This window comes from Ochotona curzoniae, unplaced genomic scaffold (genome assembly GCF_017591425.1).
Source record: "Ochotona curzoniae isolate NIBS_2020 unplaced genomic scaffold, NIBS_Ocur_1.0 scaffold_4505, whole genome shotgun sequence".
In the NCBI taxonomy this organism is placed as follows: Eukaryota; Metazoa; Chordata; class Mammalia; order Lagomorpha; family Ochotonidae; genus Ochotona; species Ochotona curzoniae.
The window spans coordinates 23,481,343-23,508,162 of record NW_024467118.1 but is presented as its reverse complement, the minus strand read 5'-3'; the positions used below and the strand labels follow the sequence as shown (position 1 = coordinate 23,508,162).

General features: G+C 44.5%; 1 protein-coding gene across 2 annotated transcripts in view; it reads left to right on the top strand.

The window, feature by feature from the left end:
* Positions 1-565: 565 nt before the first annotated feature.
* RFC1 (replication factor C subunit 1) overlaps positions 566-26,820 on the top strand; it is a 67,314-nt gene continuing 41,059 nt past the window's right edge. The window contains exons 1-4 of one of the 2 annotated variants that reach the window (XM_040966249.1): positions 566-866; positions 13,417-13,545; positions 18,156-18,231; positions 20,695-20,817. In XM_040966249.1, coding sequence (XP_040822183.1) covers positions 840-866; positions 13,417-13,545; positions 18,156-18,231; positions 20,695-20,817 — 355 coding nt within the window. In that variant the 5' untranslated portion in view covers positions 566-839. The remainder of the gene's footprint in view (positions 867-13,416; positions 13,546-18,155; positions 18,232-20,694; positions 20,818-26,820) is intronic. The other variant, XM_040966248.1, reaches the window with a different exon arrangement.

Genomic DNA, 26,820 nt, shown 5'->3' with positions numbered 1-26,820 from the left:
CGTCCTCCCTCAGGAACTGATTTCAAGCTTTGGGTCACGAGGCTGGAGGCTGCAACAGTGTTTCTTAGGAGTCAGTTGTGTCCGGCCTTGTTGATCAGATTCCCTCTCCCTCCGACCCGGGAAGGGGGGACGTCTTTTTCCCCAGTTCAGTCTTTTGGAGACCCGAGGGCGTGGTAAAGAAGATATTTTATTTAGAGGGGCTCCCAAGATAGGCAGAGGGTTCCCGCGGTGGGTTTACCAGAAAACAAATTCCCAGGGAGGCGAATCAGGTGATCTGTTTGACAGCTGTCATCCCTTATCTGCTGCTGAGAGATCCTGCGAGGACTTCCCACGGCCTCAGTGCGGTATTCCTTACAGGCGGCCAAACACCTTGACAGTGAAATCGTTATGCAGCTGGCATCAGACATTGATGGTGGCAAGGAGTAAGTTAGCTGTTCGAGGTTTTTTTGTTTTTAAATAATTTGAAAGACACGATGCTCTATTAAGCCAGAAGTCAGTAGCTAACTATCCTTCTTTTGTTTTCCAACCTGTCTGCGTGGCAGCATTCTGGAGGGAGAAATGAGTGGGAAACCTTGCAGCTTTTTGTATTTCTTCTCAAAAAATGGTCAAATAATGATGACGTACGTACACATCCTGTCCATGGAGTTCCGGTTGGTGTGAGTCGGTTGCTTTGCATACCCTTCCAGCGCCCACCAATAGGATTTACAGCTGGTAGAGGCACTTTTTTTTTTTACTTTACCGAGTTTGTCGGTTATGCTCCTAGCCTAGGTGTTTCTGAGTATGGCACTGTACTGTCTGTAAAATGGTCGCTGGCCTGTTTCCGAGTTCAAGTTGGTGAGATGTGGCATCCTGAAAGGGAAGAGGAGGTGGGTGATGCTTGGATTTCATAGTTCCTATTACTGTTGTATGATGGTTTAATAGTTACGTAGTCCCGGGCAGGTAAATGGCTCACCTGTGATCTCTTTAAGCCTGTTTTCTTACCGGCAAAGGAAAGGTAAATGATTATAGCCTTAAAGGATTGTTTGGAGAGTTACATAGGATTTGAGGAACATGGTTGGCAATGAAGGTGAGCAGTGTTGTGAATTTTCAACTTTTAGCCTGTCAGATACTATTAATTTTAGTTCTTTCTGCTTTCTGGAGTACACAAAAAGGAGTCTGCAAAAAAAAAAATCAGGTCAAATGGGTCACTATCACTACTTGGGAACGAGCAAAGGTTCAAAGTTAACAAGAACTTTGGATTAAATTGATATTTAATTTAGCCCTGCAGTCTCAAGTGCAAAAATTAGCAAATAACTGAAATTCTATTCAACAAGGTTTTTGTTTAAACACCTGTGTCCACGGTTTGTTATAGGACAGTGATTGTTAATTGTCTGGGCCACAGTTCCTTTGATGAATGTGGTGAGTGGCATGCAAATTCTTTACCCAGAGGAATACCCGCAGATATTTGCACACTGTTTTAGGGGATTCACCTGTCTTCTGGAGCCCAATGGTAGATGAAAGACGAACAGCTGTCTCCCTGGGAACTTCACGCTGTTTTTCAAATTTTTTCCAGTGCAAAGTTATTTGGAAGGGAATAAAATGGTATATCCACCCAGTGGAGTACACTGCGGCTGTTAGAAACCTGAGGAAAGTGAGCGCTGTGATACGCACCAGTGATGAAACCTGGCCCGTCTGGGAAGCGCCACAAGGCACGCGCCGCTAGCGTCTGTCACCTCCAGATACGGGACATGTGTGTTTGAGAGGGGAGCAAGGGAGACATTTGCGTCTGTGAAAAAATTTTGTGAAAGATTTATGTATTTCACGTGAGTAGTCAGAGTTATGAAGAGAGAGATATCAATCTTCCAGAGTTTCACTCCCAAAATGGCTAGAATTGGAGCTGGGAGGATCCAAAGTTGGGAGCCCTGAGCTTCTTCCTAATCTCCCATGTGGGCTCAGGTCTAAGAACCTGGGCCATCCTACACTGCTCTCCCAGGCCATAACCATAAAGCTGGATTAGGAAGTAGAGCAGCTGGGACACAAGCTGGTGCCCATTTGGGACTCTGGTGCCAGCAGGTAGAAGATTAGCCTGTTATGCCGCCACACTATCCCAGTGTGCCCCTCTTCCTCCTTCCCCCTGCTGTGGGATTTTGAACCATTATTGGGGTGGACGATTGGTACAACACATAAGGTGCCACATGAGTTGCCTACAACCCATATTGGAATTCCTGAATCTAACTCTTAACTACAGTTCCAGCGTCCTGCTGATGCCAACCTGGAAGGTACAGATGAGGGCTTGAGTAGTTGGGCCCAGCAGCCACATTAGAGATGCTGACTGAGTTGCTGGCTCCTGGCTTCAGCCTGGCCCAGCCCCAACAGTTGTAGGTATTGAGAGTGTGAACCAACTAATGGACACTTTCTCTCCATCTCTTTCTCGCTGCCTTTCAAATAAAAAAAAAAAAAAGTAAAGAATACATTAACTATTAAAGGAGTGGAAATAAAAACAAAAGGAATTAAAAAGCCATGTAAACAGTGCAAATTGCTGTGATATTTGCTCAGAATGTCAAAACCTGAGAAATGTGCATTCTGAATAAGTTATAGTGAAGTTGCTGATATAGTTACTGAAAGTGTGTGTAAGATTGTGTTAAATCTATACTAAAGAGTCAGCCTTTTTCTTTAAAGTTTTACTTATTTGATTAGGAAGGCAGATTTACAGAAAAGAGGATACAGAAAGATCTGTCCACTGGTTCGCACCTCAGATGGCTACAACGGCATGAGCCGATCCGATCCAAAGCCAAGAGCTAGGAGTTTCTTCCGGAGTCTCAAAAGGGGGTGCAGAGTCCCCAGGACTTAGGCCATCCTCTGCTGCTTTCCCAGGCCACAAACAGGGAGCGGATGGCAAGTGGAGCAGCTGGCACACGAACCAGTACACATGTGGGGTGCTGGCCCTTACAGGAGGAAGACTAGCTTGTTGAGTGATTGCACCAGCTCCAAGAGATAGCCTTTTGAACCACGATCATGCCAGTCTAAACACAGAATTTGAGGGACTTTATTGCTCTGCTGCATGAGGCATGCTTCTCACCACGGTTTCCTGTGTAAAATGCTCCCCTGCGAACAGCACTGTGCCCTGGTGGACGCCTTCAGACATTTTACATGTAACAGTCTGTAAAATAGTTTTATTTTCTGTTAAATTTTTAATTTTCTTAACTAAATTATATATATATATATATATTTTAAAGATTTATTTTTATTATTTTTCCATTGGAAAGGTGGATATACACAGAGAAGAGACAGAGAGGAAGATCTTCCGTCCGATGATTCACTCCCCAAGTGAGCACAACGGGCCCATACTATGCCGATCCGAAGCCAGGAGCCTCTTCCGGGTCTCCCACGCGGGTGCAGGGTCCCAAAGCCTTGGGCCGTCCTCGACTGCTTTCTCGGGCCACAGGCAGGGAGCTGGAAGGGAAGCGGGGCTGCCGGGATTAGAACCGGCACCCATATGGGATCCCGGGCGTGCAAGGCGAGGACCTTAACCACTGTGCCACCGCGCCGGGCCCAATTTTATATATTTTTTATTTTTTATTGTATTTATTTATTTTTTTTAAGATTTATTTTTATTATTTTTTATTGGAAAGGCGGATATACAGAGAGGAGATACAGAGAGGAAGATCTTCCATCTGATGATTCACTCCCCAAGTGAGCGCAACGGCCGGTGCTATGCCGATCCGAAGCCAGGAGCCTCTTCCGGGTCTCCCACGCGGGTGCAGGGTCCCAAAGCTTTGGGCCGTCCTCGACTGCTTTCCCAGGCCACAGGCAGGGAGCTGGAAGGGAAGCGGGGCTGCCGGGATTAGAACCGGCGCCCATATGGGATCCCGGGCGTGCAAAGCGAGGACCTTAACCATTGTGCCACCGCGCCGGGCCCAATTTTATATATATATATATATATTTTTTTAAAGATTTATTTTTATATATTTTTTAAAGATTTACTTTTTTTACTTGAAAGTCAGAGTTAGACACACACACACACACACACACACACACACACACAGAGATCTTCATCCTCTGGTTCACTTCCTACATTGCCATGATGGCCAGTCTCCCATGTGGGTACAGGGTCATCTTCCATTGCTTTCCCAGGCCATTAGCAGGGAGCTGGATTGGAAGTGGGGAGCAACCAGTGTGAGATGCTGGTGCTGCAGGCAAAAGATTAGCCTGTTATGTTACCACACTGGCCCCTTAACTAAAACTTCTTGCTACAAATTTTGCAAAGTTGGGCCTGGCGCGGTGGCACAGTGGTTAAGGTCCTCGCCTTGCACGCCCGGGATCCCATATGGGCGCCGGTTCTAATCCCGGCAGCCCCGCTTCCCTTCCAGCTCCCTGCCTGTGGCCTGGGAAAGCAGTCGAGGACGGCCCAAAGCTTTGGGACCCTGCATCCACGTGGGAGACCCGGAAGAGGCTCCTGGCTTCGGATCGGCATAGTATGGGCCCGTTGCGGCTCACTTGGGGAGTGAATCATCGGACGCAGGATTTTCCTCTCTGTCTCTCCTCTCTGTATATCCGCCTTTCCAATGAAAAAATAATAAAAATAAATCTTTAAAAAAAAAGAAGAAAGAAATCTTTAAAAAAAAATTTTGCAAAGTTAAATACAAGTGCCAAGAATAGATATCTTTTCCCTCATCTTAGGAAAAGAGCCCCCTCTAGCTTGCTCTCGATGCATACTTTGGCATTATTTTATTAGTATTTTTTAAGAAGATTTATATATTAGAAAGGGTTAAAGACAGACACAGATACCTTCTCTCTACTGGTTTCACTGCCACATAGCTACAGTGGCCAGGGCTGGGCCAGCTGACGCCAAGAGCTTTATCTGTGTGTCTTTCTTGGGTGCTAAGACCAAACATTTGGGCCATCTTGCTGCTTTCTCCAAGGCACATTTAGCAGAAACCTGGATCAAAAGTGGAGCAGCTGGGGCGTGAGCCAGCATCCACATGGGATGTTAGCATTATAGGAGGTGCCTTTACCCACTATGTCACAATTCTGGCCCCTATTCTTTGGTTTTTAGATTTATTTACTGGGGCTGACACTGTGTTACAGAGAGTTAAACAGCCACCTGGTACACCAGCATCCTATATGAGCAGCATTTGGAGTCGTGGCCTCCCTGCTTTTCCATAGGAGGCAGGGGTCCAAGTACTTGGATTATTTTCTGCTGCTTTCCCAGCATTAACTGGGAGCTGGGTTGGAGCCAGGACAGCATGGGCTTAAACCAGAAATCCAGTATGGAATGAGGTGACTTAACCTGTTGTACCATAATATTGTCCCCAAGGCCTCAATATAATTTTAAGTAAATACTTAAAAATTGTCTTTCTGTGCTGCTACCAGTGTGTTGTGGTATATTTTAGGTATGTTGTTTTGCTTTTTTTGTATGTGTGATTTTAAAAAATAGTTATTTATTTGAAAGGCAGAGGCACAGAGATAGGGGAGACGAGAGGGAGAGAAATCTCCCAAACACTGGTTCACTCCCCAGGTGCCTGTAGCAGCTGGAAGCCCACCAGGCTGAAGCTAGGAGCACCCCACAGCAGCAGGGACTCACCTGCGCCAGGTCTGCTGCAGCCCAGGTGTTTTACATCATTGTGACCGCTCATTTCTTTGTGGATTTAGGAGGATTTATTTCAAAAATAGTTTTTGTTTATCTTTAAAAAATGTTTGCTTTATCTATTTTTGACTATTTGAAAAGCGAAACACCAGAGGGTGAGAGAGATCTTTCATCTGGGGGTTTATTCCCTAAACAGCTGTAGTAGCCGGAGCTGGGCCAGGCTTAAGCCAGGATTCAGCCTGGTATCCTGGCCCTTGAGCTGCCACCTGCTGCTTCCCAGGATGCGTTAGTAGGAAGCTTGATAAGAAGTGGGGTAACGAGCATCGAACCAGGCACCCCTGGAGGATGTGAGCATCCACACCATGGCTGAATCTGCTGTGGCAAACTGCCTGCTCTGACAATTGAAAGAAATTGTGAACTTATTGGTACAGGTCACCAGCTTTAACTTTTTGATAACTTTTTGAGTATTGGAAAAATTTTGGTACAAGTCTTGGCATATGTATATTAAAATTGTACTCAGATGCTTGATAGCAAGCTTTTCTCAATAATGTGACAGTGGAAGAAGTGTTTTTGGGGACTGGGGGAGGGTTATAACCTTTTTTTTTTTTCCTGAAAGCATTATTTTTTGAGAGGGAAGGAGGGAGAGTGAGAGTTTACTCCCTAAATGACTGTAGCTGGTAACTGCTGGAGGTGGATCAGGCTGAAGCCAGGAGTTTATTCCAGCTCTCCCACAGGCATATAGGAGCTCAGGGCTTGGGCCTTGTTAACAGATCCACAGAAACATGGAAATTTCTTTTGACCCGGCTTTGTGGCATAGCAGATTAAGCTGCTGCCTTGCAATACTAATATTCCATATGGGCACTAGTTTGAGTACTGATACGCTGCAGAAATAAGATGCAACCCAAAAATACAATTTTGTACTTTTGTGTAGGCACCTTTGAAAGTTACAGAAAATGGGCTGATATTGTGGCATAGTGCTTTAGGCTTCCACCTGAGGAGCCAGCATCCATGTTACCTTTTTGAGTTCTGGCTGCTGCACTTCCATTCAGCTGCCTACTAAAGGTCTGGGAAAAGCAGTGGAAATGGCCCAGATGTTTGGACCTCTGTCACTCATGTGGGAGACCCAGTGAGCTGCTAGCTGCTGGCTTTGTCGTGGCCATTTGGGAAGTGAGCCTGCAAAGGGGGAGCTCTACCTGCAGCTCTGAGCTTCAAATAAATAAAACTTAAAAACAAAATTCCTCGCATGAAAAATCATTTGCTTGTTTCTTTGGCTCAGTGTGGCTTTTTTTTTTTTTTTTTTTAAAGATTTATTTTTATTATTTTTTTTCATTGGAAAGGCGGATATACAGAGAGGAGAGACAGAGAGGAAGATCTTCCGTCCGATGATTCACTCCCCAAGTGAGCCGCAACGGGCCGATACTATGCCGATCCGAAGCCAGGAGCATCCTCCGGGTCTCCCACGCGGGTGCAGGGTCCCAAAGCTTTGGGCCGTCCTCGACTGCCCTCCCAGGCCACAGGCAGGGAGCTGGAAGGGAAGCGGGGCTGCCGGGATTAGAACCGGCGCCCATATGGGATCCCGGGCGTGCAAGGCGAGGACTTAACCACTTGCGCCACCGTGCCGGGCCCAGTGTGGCTTTTTTCAAAGTTATTTATTTTTATTTGAAAGGCAGGTTTAGAGAGAGAGAGAGAAAGAGAATGTCTCTGAAGCCAGGACCAGAAGCTTCTTCTGGGTCTCCCACGCAGGTGGTAGGTGCCAAGGCTTTGAGCATCCTCTGCTGCTTTCCTAGGTCAAAAGCAGGGAGCTGGATGGGAAGTGGAGCAGCCAGGACATGATTTGGTGCCTATATGGGATCCCAGCGTGTGCAAGGCGAGGATTTAGCCACTAGGCCATCACATGGGGCCCAGAGCAGCTGCCGGTGGAAATGGGTCATTTTGCCATCACCTGCTCTGCTCCCCAGCTGTGCAGACCGCAGACATAGACTGGGCAAGGGGGCCATTTCTAGTCCCTGCTTCTGTCCCCTTGCTGCGCTTCATTTAGTCTGTTCCTTATTTCCTGTGCTCTGCTTAGTTTTTTAATGACATTAAGAACGGGGAGTAGAAGGAAAGCTTTGTGAGAACAAAGACCTTTGCGGGTTGTGTTTATTCCTAGCCCCAGGAGTAGTTCTCGGCTGGTATCACCAGTGAAGAAGGAGTGATTGCATGAAGCAAGTTACTGCAGCCGCTTACAGTTCTTCAGTGCTGGAACCTATTAACATTGTTACAAAGATTTTTCGGACCACACTTAAGTTTCATTAGCTTGTGTGCTTGTCTGAGAAGTTCTTGCCCTGGACTAGACCTGACTATATCAGTAATATTGATTATATATGTAGAAGCATTTCTGATTTTTTAAAAAAATTAATTTGCGGGCCCGGCGCGGTGGCGCAAGTGGTTAAAGGTCCTCGCCTTGCACGCCCGGGATCCCATATGGGCGCCGGTTCTAATCCCGGCAGCCCCGCTTCCCTTCCAGCTCCCTGCCTGTGGCCTGGGAAAGCAGTCGAGGACGGCCCAAAGCTTTGGGAACCTGCATCCACGTGGGAGACCCAGAAGAGGCTCCTGGCTTCGGATCGGCATAGTATCGGCCTGTTGCGCTCACTTGGGGAGTGAATCATCGGACGGAAGATCTTCCTCTCTGTCTCTCCTCTCTGTATATCCGCCTTTCCAATGAAAAAATAATAAAAATAAATCTTTAAAAAAAAAATTAATTTGCTTGAAAACGAATTTTAAAGAGGAAGTATCCTGTCAAAGTGAAAGTGTTATTTTTCCCTTAGCCAGACGAACATGATAAGAATAACATCAGGTATAGAAAATTAGCTTTAATAGTTTAACTCCTAAGTAATAGTGTTAATTTTATGCCTTCTTAATTGATAAAAACATTTTAGGTAAAGTCATAATAAGCAATCTCAATTAAATATTATTTTAGTACACAATCTCTAATTTTATTTGAAAGGCAGATCTACAGATCTGGGAGAGAGAGGCAGTGAGTGAGTGAGCGAGCGGTCTTGTATATGCTGGCTTATGCCTCAGATGGCTGCGGTGGCTGGGGCTGAGCTGAGTTGAAGTCAGGAGCTTCTTTGCGGGTGTCCCTTGCAGGTGCAGGGGCCTGGAGGATGTGAGCCATCCTTTGCTGCTTTCCCAGATGATGCTGACCTCACTTTGACCAGTCAGATGGAAAGGATGAGACAGAGGATCTGCACATTGGAAAATTTGACAGATGTTGCTGGATTATCCTCTCGAAAGGTGCTGGCTGCTTTTCTTTTGTCAACAGTCTACAATTTGAGCATTTAGGGTCTGGGATGATAGCTCAGTTGGCTAATCCTCTGGCTGCTAGTGTGGATTTCCGTATGGGTACCCATTCGTGACCTAGATGCTCCACTTCCCATTCAAATCCCTGCTGGGAAAACAGCTGAAGATGGTCATAGTCCTTGGGTCCCCGCACCTACATGGGAGACCTGGAAGAAGCTCCTGGCTCTTTGCTTTGGGTCGGCTTAGCTCTGGCCATTATGGCCACTTGGAGTGTGAACCAGAAGATGGAAAATCTTTCCTCCTCTCTGTAATTCTGCCTTTCCAGTAAAAATAAATAAATATTTAAAAAAAAGACATGTTAGTTGGCATTTGAATGTCTTTATATTTGTCTACTAGTGATTCTACTAATCTTTATTGGGTAATATTTTATTGATTTGTAGTAACTTTCATGTATTGCGTATTTTTTTTTAAGTTGGTGGCTTGTATTTTAACTTCTGCATCTTTTATTTTTATATGGTCAAATCTGTTTTTATGGCATCATATCTTGTTCTGCTCAGAAGTCCTTCCCTTTGCCAAAATAATAAAAGTGTCTTAAAATGTTAGTTTTCAGTTCCTGTGTTTAGCAGGAATTATTCTGTGTGAGCAAGGGGCATGTTTGGCTGCATTTTTGGGCGTGAGATTAGCTGCTTGGCCTGTTCTTCTGCATCTCATGAAATCTTTGAAGCGGTGGAGTACTTGATGGGGGATGCTAATGGGAAGAAGAAAGTGAAGTCACCCTCTGTGAATGAAGGTCCAACTTCTGACCTTTGCGGAATACGAGTTGGTGTACATGACAGCTGCTCGCACTAGATACAGCCAAAAAAAGTGGGAGTCGCCTGGCTTCCACGCCATCAGCGTGCCAATACTTGAGGCTTTTGGTGTACCCCGCGTGAGAGCAGACTGTGTGTTCTTTAACTGTTGCAGTGCTGCCGTGAGAGGGTGAGGAGGGTGCGGGAGAAGGGTCGGATAAAGAGAAAGGAAATGTGAGCGGACAGCCTAGCTGTGCTAGCGCTGAGGGGCCCTGTAGGTGTTTGTACAGAAAGGAATGAAGCAGCTCACCGCTCCCAACAGTTGGAGTGTGTTGTGTCTTGTCTTCTGTCCCTCTGTGGCTTGGAAACCTGCGCCTGCTTTGACTGGGTCGCTAACCTGTGAACGGTGCTTCTGAGGCGGGCGCATGCTTCCTGTTTCTCCGTGCGTATGTGTGTAAGCAGTCACTGTTGCTAGAAGAATCACTGAGTAATTTCAGAAGAGAAACGCTGATCCGAAGCTCTCATTTCCCCCAGAAGACAAGACAGCACTCTCAGCCTCAAACCCATTCTTTGCAAATCAGAGGGAAGGCTATGTTCCTTTTGGTCCTGCCCTTTCCTCTCTGACACAAATGTCTCAGTGTTACAGCTGAGGTGTGCGGTCTGTGAGGAGTGGTGTTTAGATGTGAAATTAGTTAGTGTGTTGTAACTTCCGTAGCTGGGAGAATTGCCAAGAGGAAATAAAACCAAGAAACCTTTTACCCTTTTTTGTTTAATTTAGCATGTCAAGGTCCTGTTGATCTGCTTTGTTTATTGGGTTAGTCACAAAAGGGTGTGTGTGTGTGTGTGATGTTTTACAACTCTAGTTTGTGATTTTTGAGATTGTAAGTATAATATTTACTGCTGGGGTTTTGGAACTAATTACTAGGCTATTTATACTTTACAAGTCACTTCCTACATTATTTGGAAGTCAGAGTTATAGAGATGAGAGACAGAGAGGAAAGGTATCTTCCATCTGCAGGTTCACTCCGCAGATGTCTGTATTCTGAAACTGGGTCAGGCAGGAGCCAGGAGCTTTTCCAGGCTTCCCACCAGTTTCCCAAGCCATGACCAGGGAGCCGGACTGGAAGTACAACAGCCAGGATGAGAACTGTTGCCCGTGCAGGATGCCAGTGTTGTGAGTGGTGGCTTTACTGGCTACGCCACAGTGCTAGCTAGCCCTTACAAATAACTTTTGTAGTCATTTCCGTTACACAATAAAGAGAGGTGGATTGGACAGTTCGAGGTCATAGAGGCCGGCGCCGTGCAAGGCAGACAAAGCTGTGACACTGACATCCCACATGGCTGCTGGTTCAAGCCCCAACTGCTTCACTTCTGATCCAGCTCCCTGCTGTGGCCTAGGAAGGTAGCAGAGAATGGCTCAAGTCTTTGGACCCCTGCACCCAGGTGGGAGACCTGGAGGAGGGTCCTGGTCCTGGTCCTGGCGTCTGGCTGTGGACTCAGCTCTGCCAGTTGTGGTCATGTGGAGAGTGAACCAGTGGATAGAAGTTCTCTCTCATTTGTCTCTGTCTCTCTCTCTCTCATTCTCTCTGCATTTCTCCTCTCTCTGTAAAACTGTCTTTCAAATGAAAGCAAATAAACAAAAGAATTCAGGATTAAAACAGCAAAAATGAGAAGGAAAATGATATATCTGCTTTTTTGATAGGAATGTCTGGGGCTACTTAGCACAGATTCAAACCAAGACCTTTTGATTATAAGGTCTATTCCTTTTTTCTCTAGAGTTTCTTTAAAACTAAATTCTTTTTTGAAAAAGATTTATTTATTTTTATTACAAAGTTAGGTATACAGAGAGGAGGAGAGACAGAGAGGAAGATCTTCCGTCTGATGAATCGCTCCCCAAGTGAGCGCAATGGCTGGTACTACGCCAATCTGAAGCCGGGAACCAGGAACCTTTTCCATGTCTTCCATGTGAGTGCAGGGTCCCAAAGCTTTGGGCTGCCCTCACTGCCTTCCCAGGCCACAAGTAGGGAGCTGGATGGGAAGTGAAGCTGCCGGGATTAGAACCAGCGCCCATATGGGATCCCGGGCGTGTCCAAGGTGAGGACTTTAGCTGCTAGGCCACTGCACCGGGACCCAAAACTAAATTCTGTTAAAGTAAGGGAAACACATATGTTAAGGATAAGAAAAATGTGTGATTTTAATTGTAAATGGTACTTTAAGTAGTTTAGTATGATTCATTTGACTGCTATAGTCTATTGCAGGGAAGAACAATTGACAGTGTATATTGTAGCATCTGCATGGTTTGGAAGTGACCTGGCTGTGCTCTGTGTTGGAGGCTTGGCTCTCAGTGTGTCGATGCAGGGTGCTGAGTCCTTGAACATGTGGAGCCTAATGGGGGCTAAGAGGGTTGAGTAGTTCTTATGGGACTCCAAGCAATTCTGAGAGGGGATTGTTGTATGTGAGCAAGACTGGCTGCTCCAGCAGCTCGCTTCCTGTGGTGCCATGTGGTTTCTGCTTCTTGCAGGGGCTCCCATCCTGATGTGCTGTCTGCTTTTGGCAGAGCTAAGGAGCCCTCCGTGAAGGCCAGACCTCCGTGAAGGCCAGACCAGTGCATTTACACAATTTTTTTCCCCCAAATTCTTTATTTCTTCTTGTTTCATGGGGAAAGGAGAGATAAAGGAGGACCCACACCCAGCCTCCCAATGTCCCAGGACCCAGGAATGGGGAGCCACCGCCCAATGTCAACCCAGGGTTCCAGTGCAGTGAATGTTCTGAGGTTTGGATAATTCTGAAATGCTGTCAGTTTTGCCTGTCCAAGAGAGAGCAACCCTCACATTTACATAATTGTTGATTTTACTTGAAAAACAAAGACTGAGACAGGTTATTCCCTACTGCTGGCTCACTCTCAGCATGCCTGCAGTAGCTGGAGCTGTACTGGTCGAAGCTGGTCACTCTGAATCCAGTTGATACTTTCCAGGAAATTTGCATGGACTCAGTCACTTGAGCTGCTGTGTCCTGCTTCCCAGGGAATGAGCTGGCAGGAAGCTGAAGTTGAGAACCGTGCCAGAATTTGAACCAGGCATTGTGATGGAATTCAGGCATCCCATGAAGTGGCTTAATTGCTTTGCCAAACACCTGCTCCCTCAGATGGTTTGTTATAGCAATAGGAAATGAAGATGGTATCAGGTTGTTTCTTCCGAATTTGGCAAAGCCATGTGAAAATGGTTTCAGGATTCTTAGTTACTCAGATGACAAGAGTTGTGGAAGTCATTCCCCCCTAAAGCAGTGTAAGACCCCTGGATAAGGGTCGTGTTCTTCAGTTCTTTGTTTTCTGCCCAGCTGGGCCTGGACTGATGGGAAGTGGGTGTGTACGCATGACTGATCAATCCGTACTGCCTGTTCTTTCAGAATCGGGATATTGTGAGCAAACATTTCCTTGCTTCATTATTGTACTGTTTTTGGCCAGTTTTGAAATTTATTCTTAAAAGTCTGATTTTATTTTTTTTCGAAAGATCTTACATAAACTGGTGGACTCTCCAAATGCCTGTGACAGCTGGGGCAGAGCCTAGCCAGGAGCCAGGAGCCAGGAGCCAGGAGCCAGGAGCCAGGAGCCAGGACCCTGACCTGGGTTTCCTCACAGGGGTGATAGGAACCAAGTACTTTATTGCTTTCTGTTTCCTGGGTGTATATCAACAGGAAGCTAAGCCTGTCTTCCTATGCTATTGAAATTAAAGTCTTACGTATTTAGTGTGTGCTTATGGGGTCTCCTTTTATTTGCTTTAGGACATCCGGAAATTCTTTGGAGTTATACCAAGTGGGAAGAAACAAGTAAATGAGTCGGGAAAGAAGAATGAGAAAACCAAGTCCACTGAAGAATCATTGAAAACAAAGAAAGGAAAAAGGGAAATCAAGGTTAGTTTTCTGAGTACAATTTTACATCATGAAAGATGAAGTAAACTCGGTTTTCCGGAACTTGAAATGTTAGGACTGTTGAGAAAGTACGTATTTCTGCCCATTTTGCAGAAGAAAAAGAAACATAGTGAGGCTACTGCTTTTCTTAATTTTAGATATTGTGTTTCTTAGAATTTCCATTTGATTCCTTTTGCAAGTATGTATTTCTTTGATGTTCTTGAGTGTGTTTCTAGTAGATGCTTAATAATTCCTGTCTGCTCATCCTAACATCTGAGCTACATCAGGATTGATCTCCACAAATGACCGTTTCTCTCGTTTCTCTCTAGTCTTTGGGTCTTATTTTAGTCAATCTGGGCTGGCATAAATAAAAGTGTAGACTAAGTGTATATTTGTGTTTCCGTAGTTCTGGAGGCTGGAAGTGCATGGTTCAGGCTGGTCTGTCTCTTGTTGAGCTGAGCGCTCTTTTTCCTGTCTTACAGATATAACTGCCTTGCTGTTTCCCTGGTGGGTGTGGGTGGGAGGACAGAGTGGAGACGGAGTACTCTGTTGCACGTCTTTTCTTGGAGAGACGTTAGTCCCTCTGGGTTAGGGCTCACTTGTTAGCACCTCACCTGGTCTTTTTTTTTTCCCCATTTTTTTAATTATATTTTTGACAATCTTTACATAGTTAATTAGGGCACAGAGTTTCAAGGGCTATAGGGAAGTGGGTAAGACTATTATTTCAATATTGTTTCCTTCATGTATCTGAGGTAAAGGGGGGATATTAAGGGAGAAGCCCCACCCAGTTTCCCACCCACCCCAGGTCCCGGATATGGGGCATGTTCTGAGATACTCGCTCAAGTGGTTTTGATAGTTCACCAGTTATGAATTGCTGCCAGTCTCGCCACTCTGAGCACGATGAGGTCGTTGACGAATCCACTGATTGACACAGTCCCTCATAGCGTCTCCATTTGCCCAGTATTTCGCTGCCAACAAATAGCTGAGGTGGTTGATTGACTTGTTCTGTCTTCTGTCTTTTCTTGGTTAGGGTTCTGAGTCCGGCATTTCATTCTGGGAGGGCCGGCACAGTCCATCTCTCCAACCAGCTGGTGGTTGCAATTGCTGGGTTGGTTCTGTTTTCAGCCTCGACTTCCACTGGAACCAATGGGTGTTGCAGTCCAGCCTGGTTCTGCCCAGCACATACTCGGCCCTCACATAAACCAGTGGGAGCTGCAGCCTAGTCAGAGCGACCCGCAATAACCCCCACCAGGCACGCCCCCTTCCCTGGTTTGCAAGTATGTGTAGCAGACTAGTCCAGTTTGTCCCACATCCCATTTGGCTCCTGTACATGTTAATGAATATTGAAGCTTAGATCTATCTAACCTGCTCAACTATCCAACTCTCACGGATGTTGTTGAGTGCCTCTCTGTCTAGCCACCCCAGCCCCTGTCCTAGTTTTTGTGCCATTCTGTGGGAGTGGTAACCCAAGAGGGAGGAGCCCACTATCTCCCTCCCAGGTCTTTCTCACTCCTGGATTATGCACTCTTCAGGTGGTTCTGGCATTTGACTTGCCAGAATTAGCCCCCAGTGCCAGCTTCTGCCAGCTGATGCTGCAGCTAAGCCCCAACAACCCTCACCCACTCTAATTTATGCTTGCAACAGTAGGAATAATCAGCCCAGCCTGGCTTTTCCTTGATCTAGTCCACAGAGGCACACAGGTGTTGTAGCCCTGCTTAGTCTGGTCTGCCCCCATCCCAGCCCACGTTCTCCAGTGGGAGAGGCTGTCTGGAAAGGGACCCTCCCTTATTCCCCTGCTGGCTCTGCCCCCTCCCTTCCTGGTTCTCACGCGTGCTGATTGGGTGCTGCGGTCACATCTGGTACAGGCAACCTCACCTTGGCATTCCGTATCATTTCCACACATTTTTTATTATTTATTTTTATTGAATGGTGGATATACTGAGAGGAGGAGAGACAGAGAGGAAGATCCTCCGTCCGATGGTTAACTCCCCAAGCGGCCGCAACGGCTGGAGCTGAGCCAATCCAAAGCCAGGAGCCAGGAGCTCCTCCAGGTCTCCCATGTGGGTGCAGGATCTCAAGGCTTTGGGCCGTCAACTGCTATCCCAGGCCACAAGCAGGGAGCTAGATGGGAAGCAGGGCTGCTGGGATTAAAACCGACGACCATATGGGATCCTGACACGTTCAAGGCGAGGACTTGAACCGTTATGCTATCGCTCTGGGCCCCCACATTTTTTTTAATATCTGGGGTAAAGAGGGAGTTAAAGGGAGAAGCCCCACCCAGTCTCCCACCCATCCCAGGTTTCCGATGTGGGGCATGCTCCCGACGGTCTTGCTCAAGTAGTTTTGATGGTTCAACAGTTATGGATTGCTGCCAATCTCACCATTCCAAGCACGAAGAAATCGCTGCAGAATCCACTGGTTGACATAGTCCATCTTAGAGTCTCCGTTTGCCCTGTTTTTCACTGCCAACATATGGTTGAGGTGGTTGGTTGATTTGTTCTGTCCTCTGTCTTTTCATGGTTAGGGATCTGAGTCTGGCAGTTTGAGTGAGGGGATCCATAAAGAAACTTTGAGGCGAACCCAGACCCATCTGGTCTTAAATACTTATTTAGAGGTCTTATCTCCAAATGCAGCCACACCTGGGGCTAGGGCTTCCTCAGTCAGTTTGCAGAGTGTAAATATTCAGTTCACAGCATTCCATCCATGGTCATCCAAAATGTATGGCATTCTTGTGTTCAGAATACACTGATTATATTCTAGTAGTCCCCAAAAGTCTTAACTTACAGTGGCAGCGAATCCAAAATCTAAGGTCTGAATATCATCTAAATCAAATATGAGACTTTACGTGATTCTTAAGCAAAATTTCTAAGTGTATACCTGTTAAGTGCTTCCAAAATACAGTGGTGGAATAGGTACAGGAAAGACCTTAAAAGAGAGAAATTAGGTCCCAACAAAGTCCAGAACCTAGCAAGGCAAATATCATTAGGTTTTTGTTTTGTTTTTAATGCTTATTTGTTTGAACATCAGGCCTACAGACAGAGGTAAAGAGAATGAGATGGCTATGATGGCCAGGACCTGGTCAAGCTGCAGCTGGGAGCCAGGAGCTTCATCAGGGTGTCTCCTGTGGGTGGCAGGGTCCCGAGTTCTTGGACCATCTGTTTTTGTCAGGCCATTAGTAGGGAGAGTTGGTTGATAACGGAGCAGCTAGCTCTTGGACTGGCATTTCTGTGTAATGCTGCATTGTAAGTGGTGGCTTAAGCCATTATGTCACAGTATCAGCCCCATTAAAAAACTTCTGTAAAAGATTATGTGCAAGGCAGCGATAAGGAAAGGCGGGGATTGTCTGGTCTCCAGTCTGTTGGTTTACTCCCTAACTATCTGTATTGATTACAATAATTTTTTTTTCTGCTTTCTTGATGCTTTTGGGGAAATTTTGAATATTTTAGAAATATAATGGTTATCTGTGAAATGTAAGTAATACCTTTTGCCTTGGTTTTGTTTTTTGGTTTCTTTGGTTATTTTTTTTTTTTTTAGGTTTATTTGAAAAGCAGTTATAGAAAGAGGCCTTCCACTGTTGGTTTGCTCCCTAAATAGCTATAGTGACTGGGGCTGGACCATGCTGAAGCCAGGACTTAGGTTTCCCACAGTTGGGCTAATCTTTGCTCCTTTCCCAAGTGTTTCAGCAGGAAGCTGGATTAGACCTGGAGCAGCTGGGACTTGAACTGGCACTCACATGGGATGTCAAGCACTGCAATTGGCAGCTTAACTAATACGCCGCAACTCTGGCCTCTTAGTTCATATTCTAAAAATGTTGTCTTATTCGTGGACTGCTGCTAACTCAGTTTTGCTTTTCTTTGATTTTTAGGAAACACTTGCTCCTGTGGTAGTTGACATCCTTTTCCTTTTCCTCTGTGTTAGACAGGTGATTATTGAAAGTGGAGCTGAGGGCCAGGCACAGTGGCTTAGCAGCTAAAGTCCTCGCCTTGTACACGCCAGGATCCTATATGGATGTAGGTCCTGATTCAGGCAGCCCCGATTCCCATCCTGTTCCCGGCCTGTGGCCTGAGAAAGCAGTCGAGGAAGGTCCAAAGCCTTGGGCCCTGCACCCATGTGGGAGACCTGTAAGAAGCTCCTGGCTCCTGGCTTCAGACTGGCTCAGCTCCAGCCATTACGGCTGCTTGGGGAGTGAATCATCGGATGGAAGATCTTCCTTTCTGTTCTTCCTCCTATCTGTATATTTGACTTTCCGATAAAAATAAATAAATTAAAAAAAAAAGTGGAGCTGAATAATAGTGTAACTTTTCTCATAATTCCTTCTTTCTATGTTGATTTAGTTAGTTGTGAGCATAAATGGCATTTCTGGCTGGATAATTGTGGAAGACTGTCCTAAGCGTTATAGAATGTTTATTAGCATTCTTAGCCTTCCGGCAGATGTCAGTGAATGTGCCTACCCCAGTTGTGGCAAACAGAGCGAAATGGCTCATGGTAGCAGGAGGGTGCTAATGTGACTAAATGGTCCCTCATTGAGACCTGCTGAGCCCAAATCTAGTGAGAAAAAAGGCAGTAAGTTCTGTGGGCTTCTTTGTGTTCTAATTGTGCAATGATGTTTACAGGTAAATAGCTCTTACAAGGACGATGACTCCAAACAAAAGCACTCAAACAAGAAAAAGAGGATCATCTATGATTCAGGTAATATTTTTTCTGAGGACCTTTATAGTCTTAAAATTAAAACACTGTTTAGAGTACTGCTTTCTTTTTTTTTTTTTTAAAGATTTGTTTATTCTTATTACAAAGTCAGATATACAGAGAGGAGGAGAGAGAGAGAGAGGAAGATCTTCCGTCTGATGAATCGCTCCCCAAGTGAGCGCAATGGCCGGTACTACGCCAATCTGAAGCCAGGAGCCAGGAACCTCTTCGTGTCTCCCATGTGGGTGCAGGGTCCCAAAGCTTTGGGCTGCCCTCGACTGCTTTCCCAGGCCATAAGCAGGGAGCTGGATGGGAAGTGAAGCTGCCGGGATTAGAACCGGTGCCCATATGGGATCCCGGCACGTTCAAGGTGAGGACTTTAGCTGCTAGGCCGTACCACCAGGCCCAGAACACTGCTTTCTAAATCTGAAGTTCTGAGGCATTCAGCTCTAGTGATGTTAACACATGCTGTGAACGGAGTGCTGTTATATGCTCAGGTAAAGTTTAAAACAGCTTTTTTTTTTTTTTAAAACTGCAGAACTTAAGTTAAGCATGTTATTGTATTAAAAGTTTATTATGTAGGGCCTGACATGATGGCCTATTGGTTAAATCCTTGCATTGCATGTGCCAGGATCTCATGAGGGTGCTGTTTGTGTCCTGGCTGCTCCACTTTCTATCTAGCTCCCTGCCTGTGGCCTGGGAAAGCAGTCAAGGATGCCCGAAATCCTTGGTACCCTGGCACCAGTGGGAGACTTGAAAGAATCTCCTGGTTTCAGATTGGCACGGCTCTGGCTGTTGTGGCCACTTGGGGAGTGAGCCAGTAGATGGAAGATCTTTCTCTCCTTCTCTTTATAAAATTGACTTTCAATAAATAAATCTCAAAATAATTTTTTTTGAGAGACATAGAGAAAAGAAAGAAAGAATAGTTTTATGCACCTATTCTGTTCCCACATGTTCATGCTGGTCTTGTGCTAGGCTGGAGGAGTAAACTGGGAATTGAGCCTAATTTAGGGCTGTCAAGTGGGTGGCAAGAATGCAGTCAACGGAGCATCACTGCTGCCTGCCAGGTCTGCATTTGCAGGAAGCTGGAGTCACAAGTTTTAATTTGGTATCAAACCTAGGTACTGCAGCATGAGATACGGGGTGTCTTTAAAACAGTTTTGTTTATTATTATTTTTAGTTTGGAAAGTAGGCAAACAGAGAGCTTCTGTCCACTAGTTTACTCCCCAGATGCCTACAGTAGTGCCACACCAGGCACCAAAGTTTGAATCAGACATTCCATCCAGGTCTCTCACATGAGTGGCAGGGCCCTGACTGTTGATTTGTCCCCCACTGCGTCCATCCAACATCTACACCAGCAGCAAGCTATCCAGGCACTCAGATATGGGAGCTGGTTATCCGCTAGATGTCCAGATTGCGGGACCATCACGTGGGCATCTTAGCTGGTTTCTTAACAGCTTGCCTGACACCCACCTGCCACTTTAATTTGTGTTCTGTGTGAAGCCTTTGCATTAAAACTGAGGGTTAAGGAAGGATTTTAAGACTGTCAGGGTTTTGACAGGAATGGCAAAGGCTGTGATTCAGTTGCGAAAGTGCTTGAGTGTTTATTCTCTGTCTTTTACTGCTTAATACAAGGGCTTTTGAAAGATCTGTGTCCTGTTCCCCAGGTGTTAGCTTTTATTTTGGAAAACTGGAAAGTTACTTGTTTAAACAGTACAAGACAGAGCTTATAAATGCATGAATCAGAGGACGTAAACTCAAGTTTATGAAACATCGATTTTCTGCTAGGTACCACGCCAGGTACTCTACATTTTGTCCTGATTTATATTTGAATGATCTTGAGAATAGGGACTGGTTCCTGAAGAGTTCTGCACCTGTTTATTTGAACCTGTGAAAAGGTTAGCTTACACTGCAAACGGAAGTCAAAGTGACAGGCAGCATTAAGGTGGTTAAATCAAATGATCTTAACCATGTGCATTTTTCCTGGATTGTTCGGGTGGGCTCATTGAAGTCAGAAGGAATAGGAGGAAGAAGAGACTGAGAGAGACTTACGTGGAGGAAGCTCCGAGAACCTGAGTGATGGTGGTGTTTAAAAGGACTCCACTTGATACTGCTTTGCAGGTGGGGACCGTGAACTAAGCCATGCTGATGTCTAAGAGAAACTGACAGAGGCCGGAAGTGGATTCTTTCCTGGAGTGTCCAGAAAGGAACAGAGCCTTGCTGACATCTTGATGTTAGCCTGGAACCCTTCCTGGACCTTCAGACTTCTAGAACAAAAAGATAATGCATTTGTGTTGTTTCAAGCCACAGGATGGTAATGCCTTGTTAAAGCAGCAACAGAAAGCTTGGGGGAAAGGAATCTGGGAAGATACACAAAAGCAGTGAATCGAGGAGTTGAGTCACAGTGACTAGTTCAAAAACATATACATTGTGATATTTCTTTTCTTATTTTGCTCTTACATACAGATTCAGAATCAGAGGAGACAGTTCAGATAAAAAATGCCAAAAAGCAATCAGAGAAATTGCCGTTGTCTCCTAAACCTGGTAAAACTTTACGGCAGGATCCTGTCACCTACATTTCAGAAACAGGTAAGGTCGCTGAATGCTGGTGTGTTTAGGGTTTGTAACGTTTTGGTGATGTGCTTAGTTCTTGAGCTGTTTGCTAAATGTACCTCTTTCTGAGTTTCTGTTGCCTTTTTGTTGAGCAGAATGCTCTAATTACCTTCGGCATCTCCCGTGGGTTTAGAGCCAGTTACAGGAGAATTAGCCTTTGGAATTTTTTAAGTGCTCTATACTGAATGATATATATCCAACCTTATTTTAAATTGTATATTGAAACATTACTAGGTCATTTTACTTACTTTTGGCTGTAAGTTTTTTATGTTTCGTGTTGAATCTATTAGTGTATATTGTTTTTGTGATTCATAATTTAGTACAGATTGATATGAATTCTATTCTGTGGTGATAATAAAGATTTTCCATTTGACTTTTTAAAAAAATTAAGTATTTTTATTAGGCGTATTAATAGAGAGAAGGAGAGATAGGGAAGATCTTCCATTTGCTGTTGTGCTTCCCAAATGGCCACAATGGATGTAACTTAGCTGAGCTGGAGCCCAGGGGCCAGAAACTTCTTCTGGGTCTCCCATGTGGGTACAGGGTCCCAAGGTTTAGGGACATCCTTTACAGCTTTCTCAGGCCATAAAAAGGGAGCTGGATGGGGAGTGGATTAGCCAGGGCACAAACCAGCACCCATATGGGATCCCAGCACTTGCGAAGCAGAGAATTACCCATTGCACTGGGCACATTCTTTTTTTTTTTTTTGTTAAAAATTATTTTATACTTAAGTTTTTTTCTCTTTTAGAAATTTAATTACTAATTTTTTGGAGAGCCAGGAACAGAAGGCAGGCAAAAAAATGAGGAGGTGGGAGAGAGAACATGTGTGAGCAAGCAGGTTCCAATCTGCCGGTTCATTCATCAAATGCTGGCGTGTTGGTGGGAGCTTGGTCTCAGTCTCCCATGTTGGGACAGGAGTCTGCATACTGGAGTTGTCTCTGCTGTCTTGCAAGGAAAGCATGAAGGATGCTGGAGGCCAGAGCCACAGCAAGGCGCGGAACCCAGCTACTCTGGTGCGAGGCATGCACAGTTAACAGCTGTGTCAAATGCCTCTCCTTTATGGCTTTTTTTTTTTCTTTTTTAGCTTAAAGAGTGATCAAAGAGTAAGATACATGTGAGTGATCATAAGATTTTATAGTGTGGATGTGTCTCAGAGAGGGTTCTTTTATGTGCAGAATCCCTGAGTTAATACTGTTGTCTGAGGAGACAACTGGAGGAATTAATGACGTAATTTTGATTCTAGCAGTCCTAGAAGGGACCATAACAGGAATAATGAGTCTGTGGTGTATCTGAAATGGCCAGACCCAATGCCTGACCCGTACTGGAAGACATCCAAACAGACCAGATAGAAGCAAACAGTTGGCAGGTGAATGTCATAGGCTGCACGAGCTCTTTATGAATGAAGTTGCTGAAAATGCTGAAACACAGAGCGTGAGTGGAGTGGACATAGGCTTTAGGAAATTTTGAGTATGCTTCAATGTTTCTTTGTTTTGACAGTGGTAGCTTGCCTTTGGGCTTTTTTGTTTAATTTGTTTAGTTACAGAATAAAGAAAAAATTGCTTATAAATATCTTAGTAGCTAACCGTTGACCAGTAAAATGTTCTGGGTTGGTAAAAACTCAAATACTTGTTGTACTGCATAAATACATTTATTTTTAACTTTTAAAAAAATTATATGATTAATGCTGTTTTACTGAAATAAATCTTTTATTCCTTCACTTAGCCCTTTTTCCTTAAATAACTGTTTAAACATATATATGTCTATACATAAGTTTATTGCAAAATGTTGACAAATTGCAAATTTAGTCTCTCCCTGTTTTACTTTTTTTAAAATTTATTTTTGTTGGAAAGGCAAATATACAGAGAGGAGGAGAGAGAGAGAGAAAGATCCCCATTCATTGGTTTATTCCCCAAATAGCTACAACAGCTGGAGCTGAGGCAGGAGCTGAGCTAGGAGCCAGGAGCTTCTTCCGGGGCTTCCGTGTGTATGTAGGATCCCAAGGCTTTGAGCCGCCTCTGCTGCTTTCCCAGGCCACAAGCAGGGAGCTGGATGGGAAGTGGAGCAGCCGGGATACAAGCTGGCACCATATGGGATCCTGGCAAGTTTAAGGTGAGGATTTTAGTCTCTGAGCAATCGTACTGGGGCATACTTTTTCTTCCAATATATAGAAATAGCCTATCTCATTCTTTTAAACTTTAAACTTCTACATGTAAGTGTTCACTTTTCTTGTTCTCTTATTTTTTCTTACTGAATTATTGATGTGACCCTGCTTATTTATACTTTGGTCATAATGTATTTAACAATGAATGGGCAATTCACAGTGAAGCATAATACTTAAAGGCAAATAGTGGCACGTGAATATTTATCCTAGTGGTTAAGATGCCAGTGTCCCATGGTGGAGTACTTTGCTTTTGTATCTGATATTTGTTCTCGATTTCAGCTTCATGTTAATGCAGACCTGGGGACAGTACTGATGGCTGGTATAGTTGGCTTCTTGTCAGAGACTTGGATTAAGTTCCTAATTTGGGCCCAGTCCCAGCTGCTGTGGCATTTTGGGTAGTGAGCCACCAAATGAAGGCTCTTTGGCTATGCCCTTCGGTCAGATAGAGAAATAATTGGAGAGCTGGTGCAATGGCTCAGTGGTTAAAATTTCACCTTGCAAGTGCTGGGATCCCATGTGTCCTGGCTACTCCACTGTTCATCCAGCTCCCTGCTTGTAGTCTGGGAATGCAGTAGAGAATGGCCCAAAGCCTTGGGACCCTGTACCCACATGGGAAACCCAGAGAAAGCTTCTGGCTCCTAGCTTCCGATTGACTCAGCTCCAGCCAATGCAGCCACTTGTGGAGTAAACTGATGGATGTGTGTCTTTTTCTCTGTGAATCTGATCTGCCTTTCCAATAAAAACAAATACATGTTAAAAAAAAAAGTAGAATAGTATTTCTTGAGGTCAGGTTGCCTTCTTTTTAGGACTGTATTCCATCTGTATTGTGAAAACACAAAATGGGGACCTCTGCTTTCTGCTTGTACTACTTCAGTATGGATCCTCCCATCCATTTTATGGGTCAGAATATCACTCAAGGAGTAGGCGTGTTACCACTATGAACTTAGGGCGTTGTTACCCAGTTTTCAGGTTTAAAACAGGGTTGTTATGCTCTTCCTGTTGAATTTCTGTGAAAACAAAACTGAAATCTTAGAAGTGTGAACTCCAGAGTTAGACCATCTGTCCTTCCTGGCTTGTAGTTGTATTTTATAGGGACCTGCACATTGGGTTTTTTTCTGTGTCATTGGTTAACCTTCTAAATAAATGAACATATCTAACCCAATGTGGCAACCTAGTGTTCTTGCCCAGACAATTCCTCTGCTGTAGGTTGGATAATGACAGTTTACTTGGTGATTGTTAGCACATTTTAGCTTATGCTGTGTATAAATAAAGACAAATGATGTTTTTATAGTGAGACAGATATCCTGTAAGGAAATTCAGTATTCAATTACCTGTGATTTACAGCTGGTTTTCAGAAACCTGACTTAACTTTGATGAACCAAGTTCCTGGGAAGAGGAGAACAGTTGCCTTTGGCTTCTGGCCAGGTAGAAGCAAATTTAGGCTTATTAGAAAACAGCAGAGGTTAAAAACAAAACACCAACAACAAACCCTACAATTATATAGAAAGGTTCGTGTGTATGCAGTGTGTAGGATTGTAGAATATCTTACGTGAGGATGGCCAGGGCACCTAGGAAGTGGTCGTACCTTTTTGCAAGCAGTGGTTGCATTATTTGACCTGTTGTGCCCTCTTTCTCCATAATACATTGATGTAACTTTTGAAATGTTAAGTTGCTGTAAGACAACAAGTTGAAAAGTCAAAATAGGAGGGATGCTTTTTCTTCAGTTTCTCTGGTTTCATCAAGGCAAGAGGATGGGCTGTTTTCAGATACGCTTGTGGCTTGTAAGGAGTTAAGAGCCCCATCCAAGTTTCCCATGTGGCTGGCACAAACCCCACCATTAGGACCATCACCTGCCGCCCAGTGTCTATGTGAGCAGGAAGCTGGAAGTGGGAGCTGGAACTGGCACACAGACAAATCAGGCACTCTGATATGGGACCAGGTCATCCTCACCGGCAGGCACCTTAACTGCGAGACTAGATGCCAGTGCCTCACCATTACTTTTGAACCTTGAAATTTGGCCTTAATTTCTAATGACTGCAAATGACTTGAGAACAATTTGTTCTTTTCCTTTTTGCAGTGTGATGAGTAGATTTGCATCTAAATATTTGGCAGCATCCCAAGGATTTTTATTTTTAATTTATTTATTCTTATTGGAAAGGCGGATATACAGAAAGGAGGAAAGACAGAGAGGAAGATCTTCCATCCAATGGTTCACTCCCCAAGTGGCCGCAATGGCCGGAGCTGAGTCAATCCGAAGAGAGGCTGCTGGAATTAGAACCGGTTCCCATATGGGATCCCGGCGCGTGCAAGGCGAGGACTTTAACCACTATACTATGGTGCCGGGCCCATCCCAAGGATTTACTGTGTTGAAGGACGTGGATTTCTTCAAGATTCTAGATAGAGGGCCTGGCATGAAAGCCTAGTGACTAAATCCTTACCTTGCCTGTGCCTGAATCCCATATGGCTGCCTGTGCATATCCCAGCTGTTCCCCTTCTCATCTGGCTCCCTGCTTGTGGCCTGGGAAAGCAGTTAGATGTCCTAAAGCCTTGGAACCCGACATCCACATGAGAGACTTGGAAGAAGCTCCTGTCTTTGGATCAGCTCATCTCTGGCGGTTGCCGCCCCTTGGGGAGTGAATCAGCAGATAGAAGATCTTTCCGCCTCTTTCTCTCTAAATCTGCCTTTCCAATAAAAATAAATAAATCTTTAAAAAAAGATTGTAGATCGATTCTGTCAGATTGTTTCCTGGTGAAGTCATCCTAGTTTAGGTTTTCTCATTAGTGTTTGTATTGTTGTGAGCTCATTGCATTTTCTTCACTGTTGAGTATGTAGTAAAGCAACCCAAAGGGCTGCCTATAGCATCACAGAATTGTAGGGAAAAACCCCAGAAGACCTTTGTCTGATTCAACATTTTTCAGAGGAAGACAGTGAAACCCCAATAATTAGTGAAAATAAAATATTTGGTTTTGTTACTTCTGGTTCCGTGTTGTTTCCAGCAGAGAGTGTTATTTTGTCACTGAATGTCAGTTCCAGGACTAGGAACCCTACTGGACACTCAACCTTTTAACAGATTTAATTCCATCAGTAACATGAATCTTGATTGAAAATGGTTGTTGTTTAAATAGCAAGGAGGCCCTAAGGAAGTGTTGAAGGCGGTTTTCCTGTGCTGAATCTGGGGAAGTAAACTTCCTTTCTTGTTCACAGGATAGGTTAAGGAAAATAGGTGAAATTCACAGGAAGGTATTTTGATTAAATACAAGTTAAAATATTTCCTGCAGAGTACATGCTGTCCACTAAAGAACAAGGGGTTCATTTTGAGATAACATTGCTCAGTCTGGGAAGTCCATAAGCCTAGGCTGAGTGTTAGTGGAAAATGGAGTATGTGTACTAAGAGATCAGGAGTAACACAGAAGGTGGGGAGAAGGGAAATCCCGGTTTCTGGAAGCCGTGAGGTTGCAGATTTTCCCAGGCATAGTTACTGTAAAATGTTAGGCCCAGTTCATAAGAGAGAGAAGTGTAACAGACAGGAGAACAAGAAGCTCATTTGGAATGCTTTACCTGGATAAAAATTGTCAGTGTTTTTATTTTTTTGTTGTTGTGAATTTGCTATGTATCCAAATATATGTCCTTTAACATTCTATTATGTTACTTCATAAATGTGGATATAGCAGTGTGGATATACATAATTTTTAATGCTTAGAATTCCATTATGTGAATGAACATATTAATACATGCTTAGGTTATGTTTTTTCTCACATTGTAAAACTTCATTGCTTTCCCTACTCCCTTTGCTGCTACCCTTAATCCATCCTTTCTA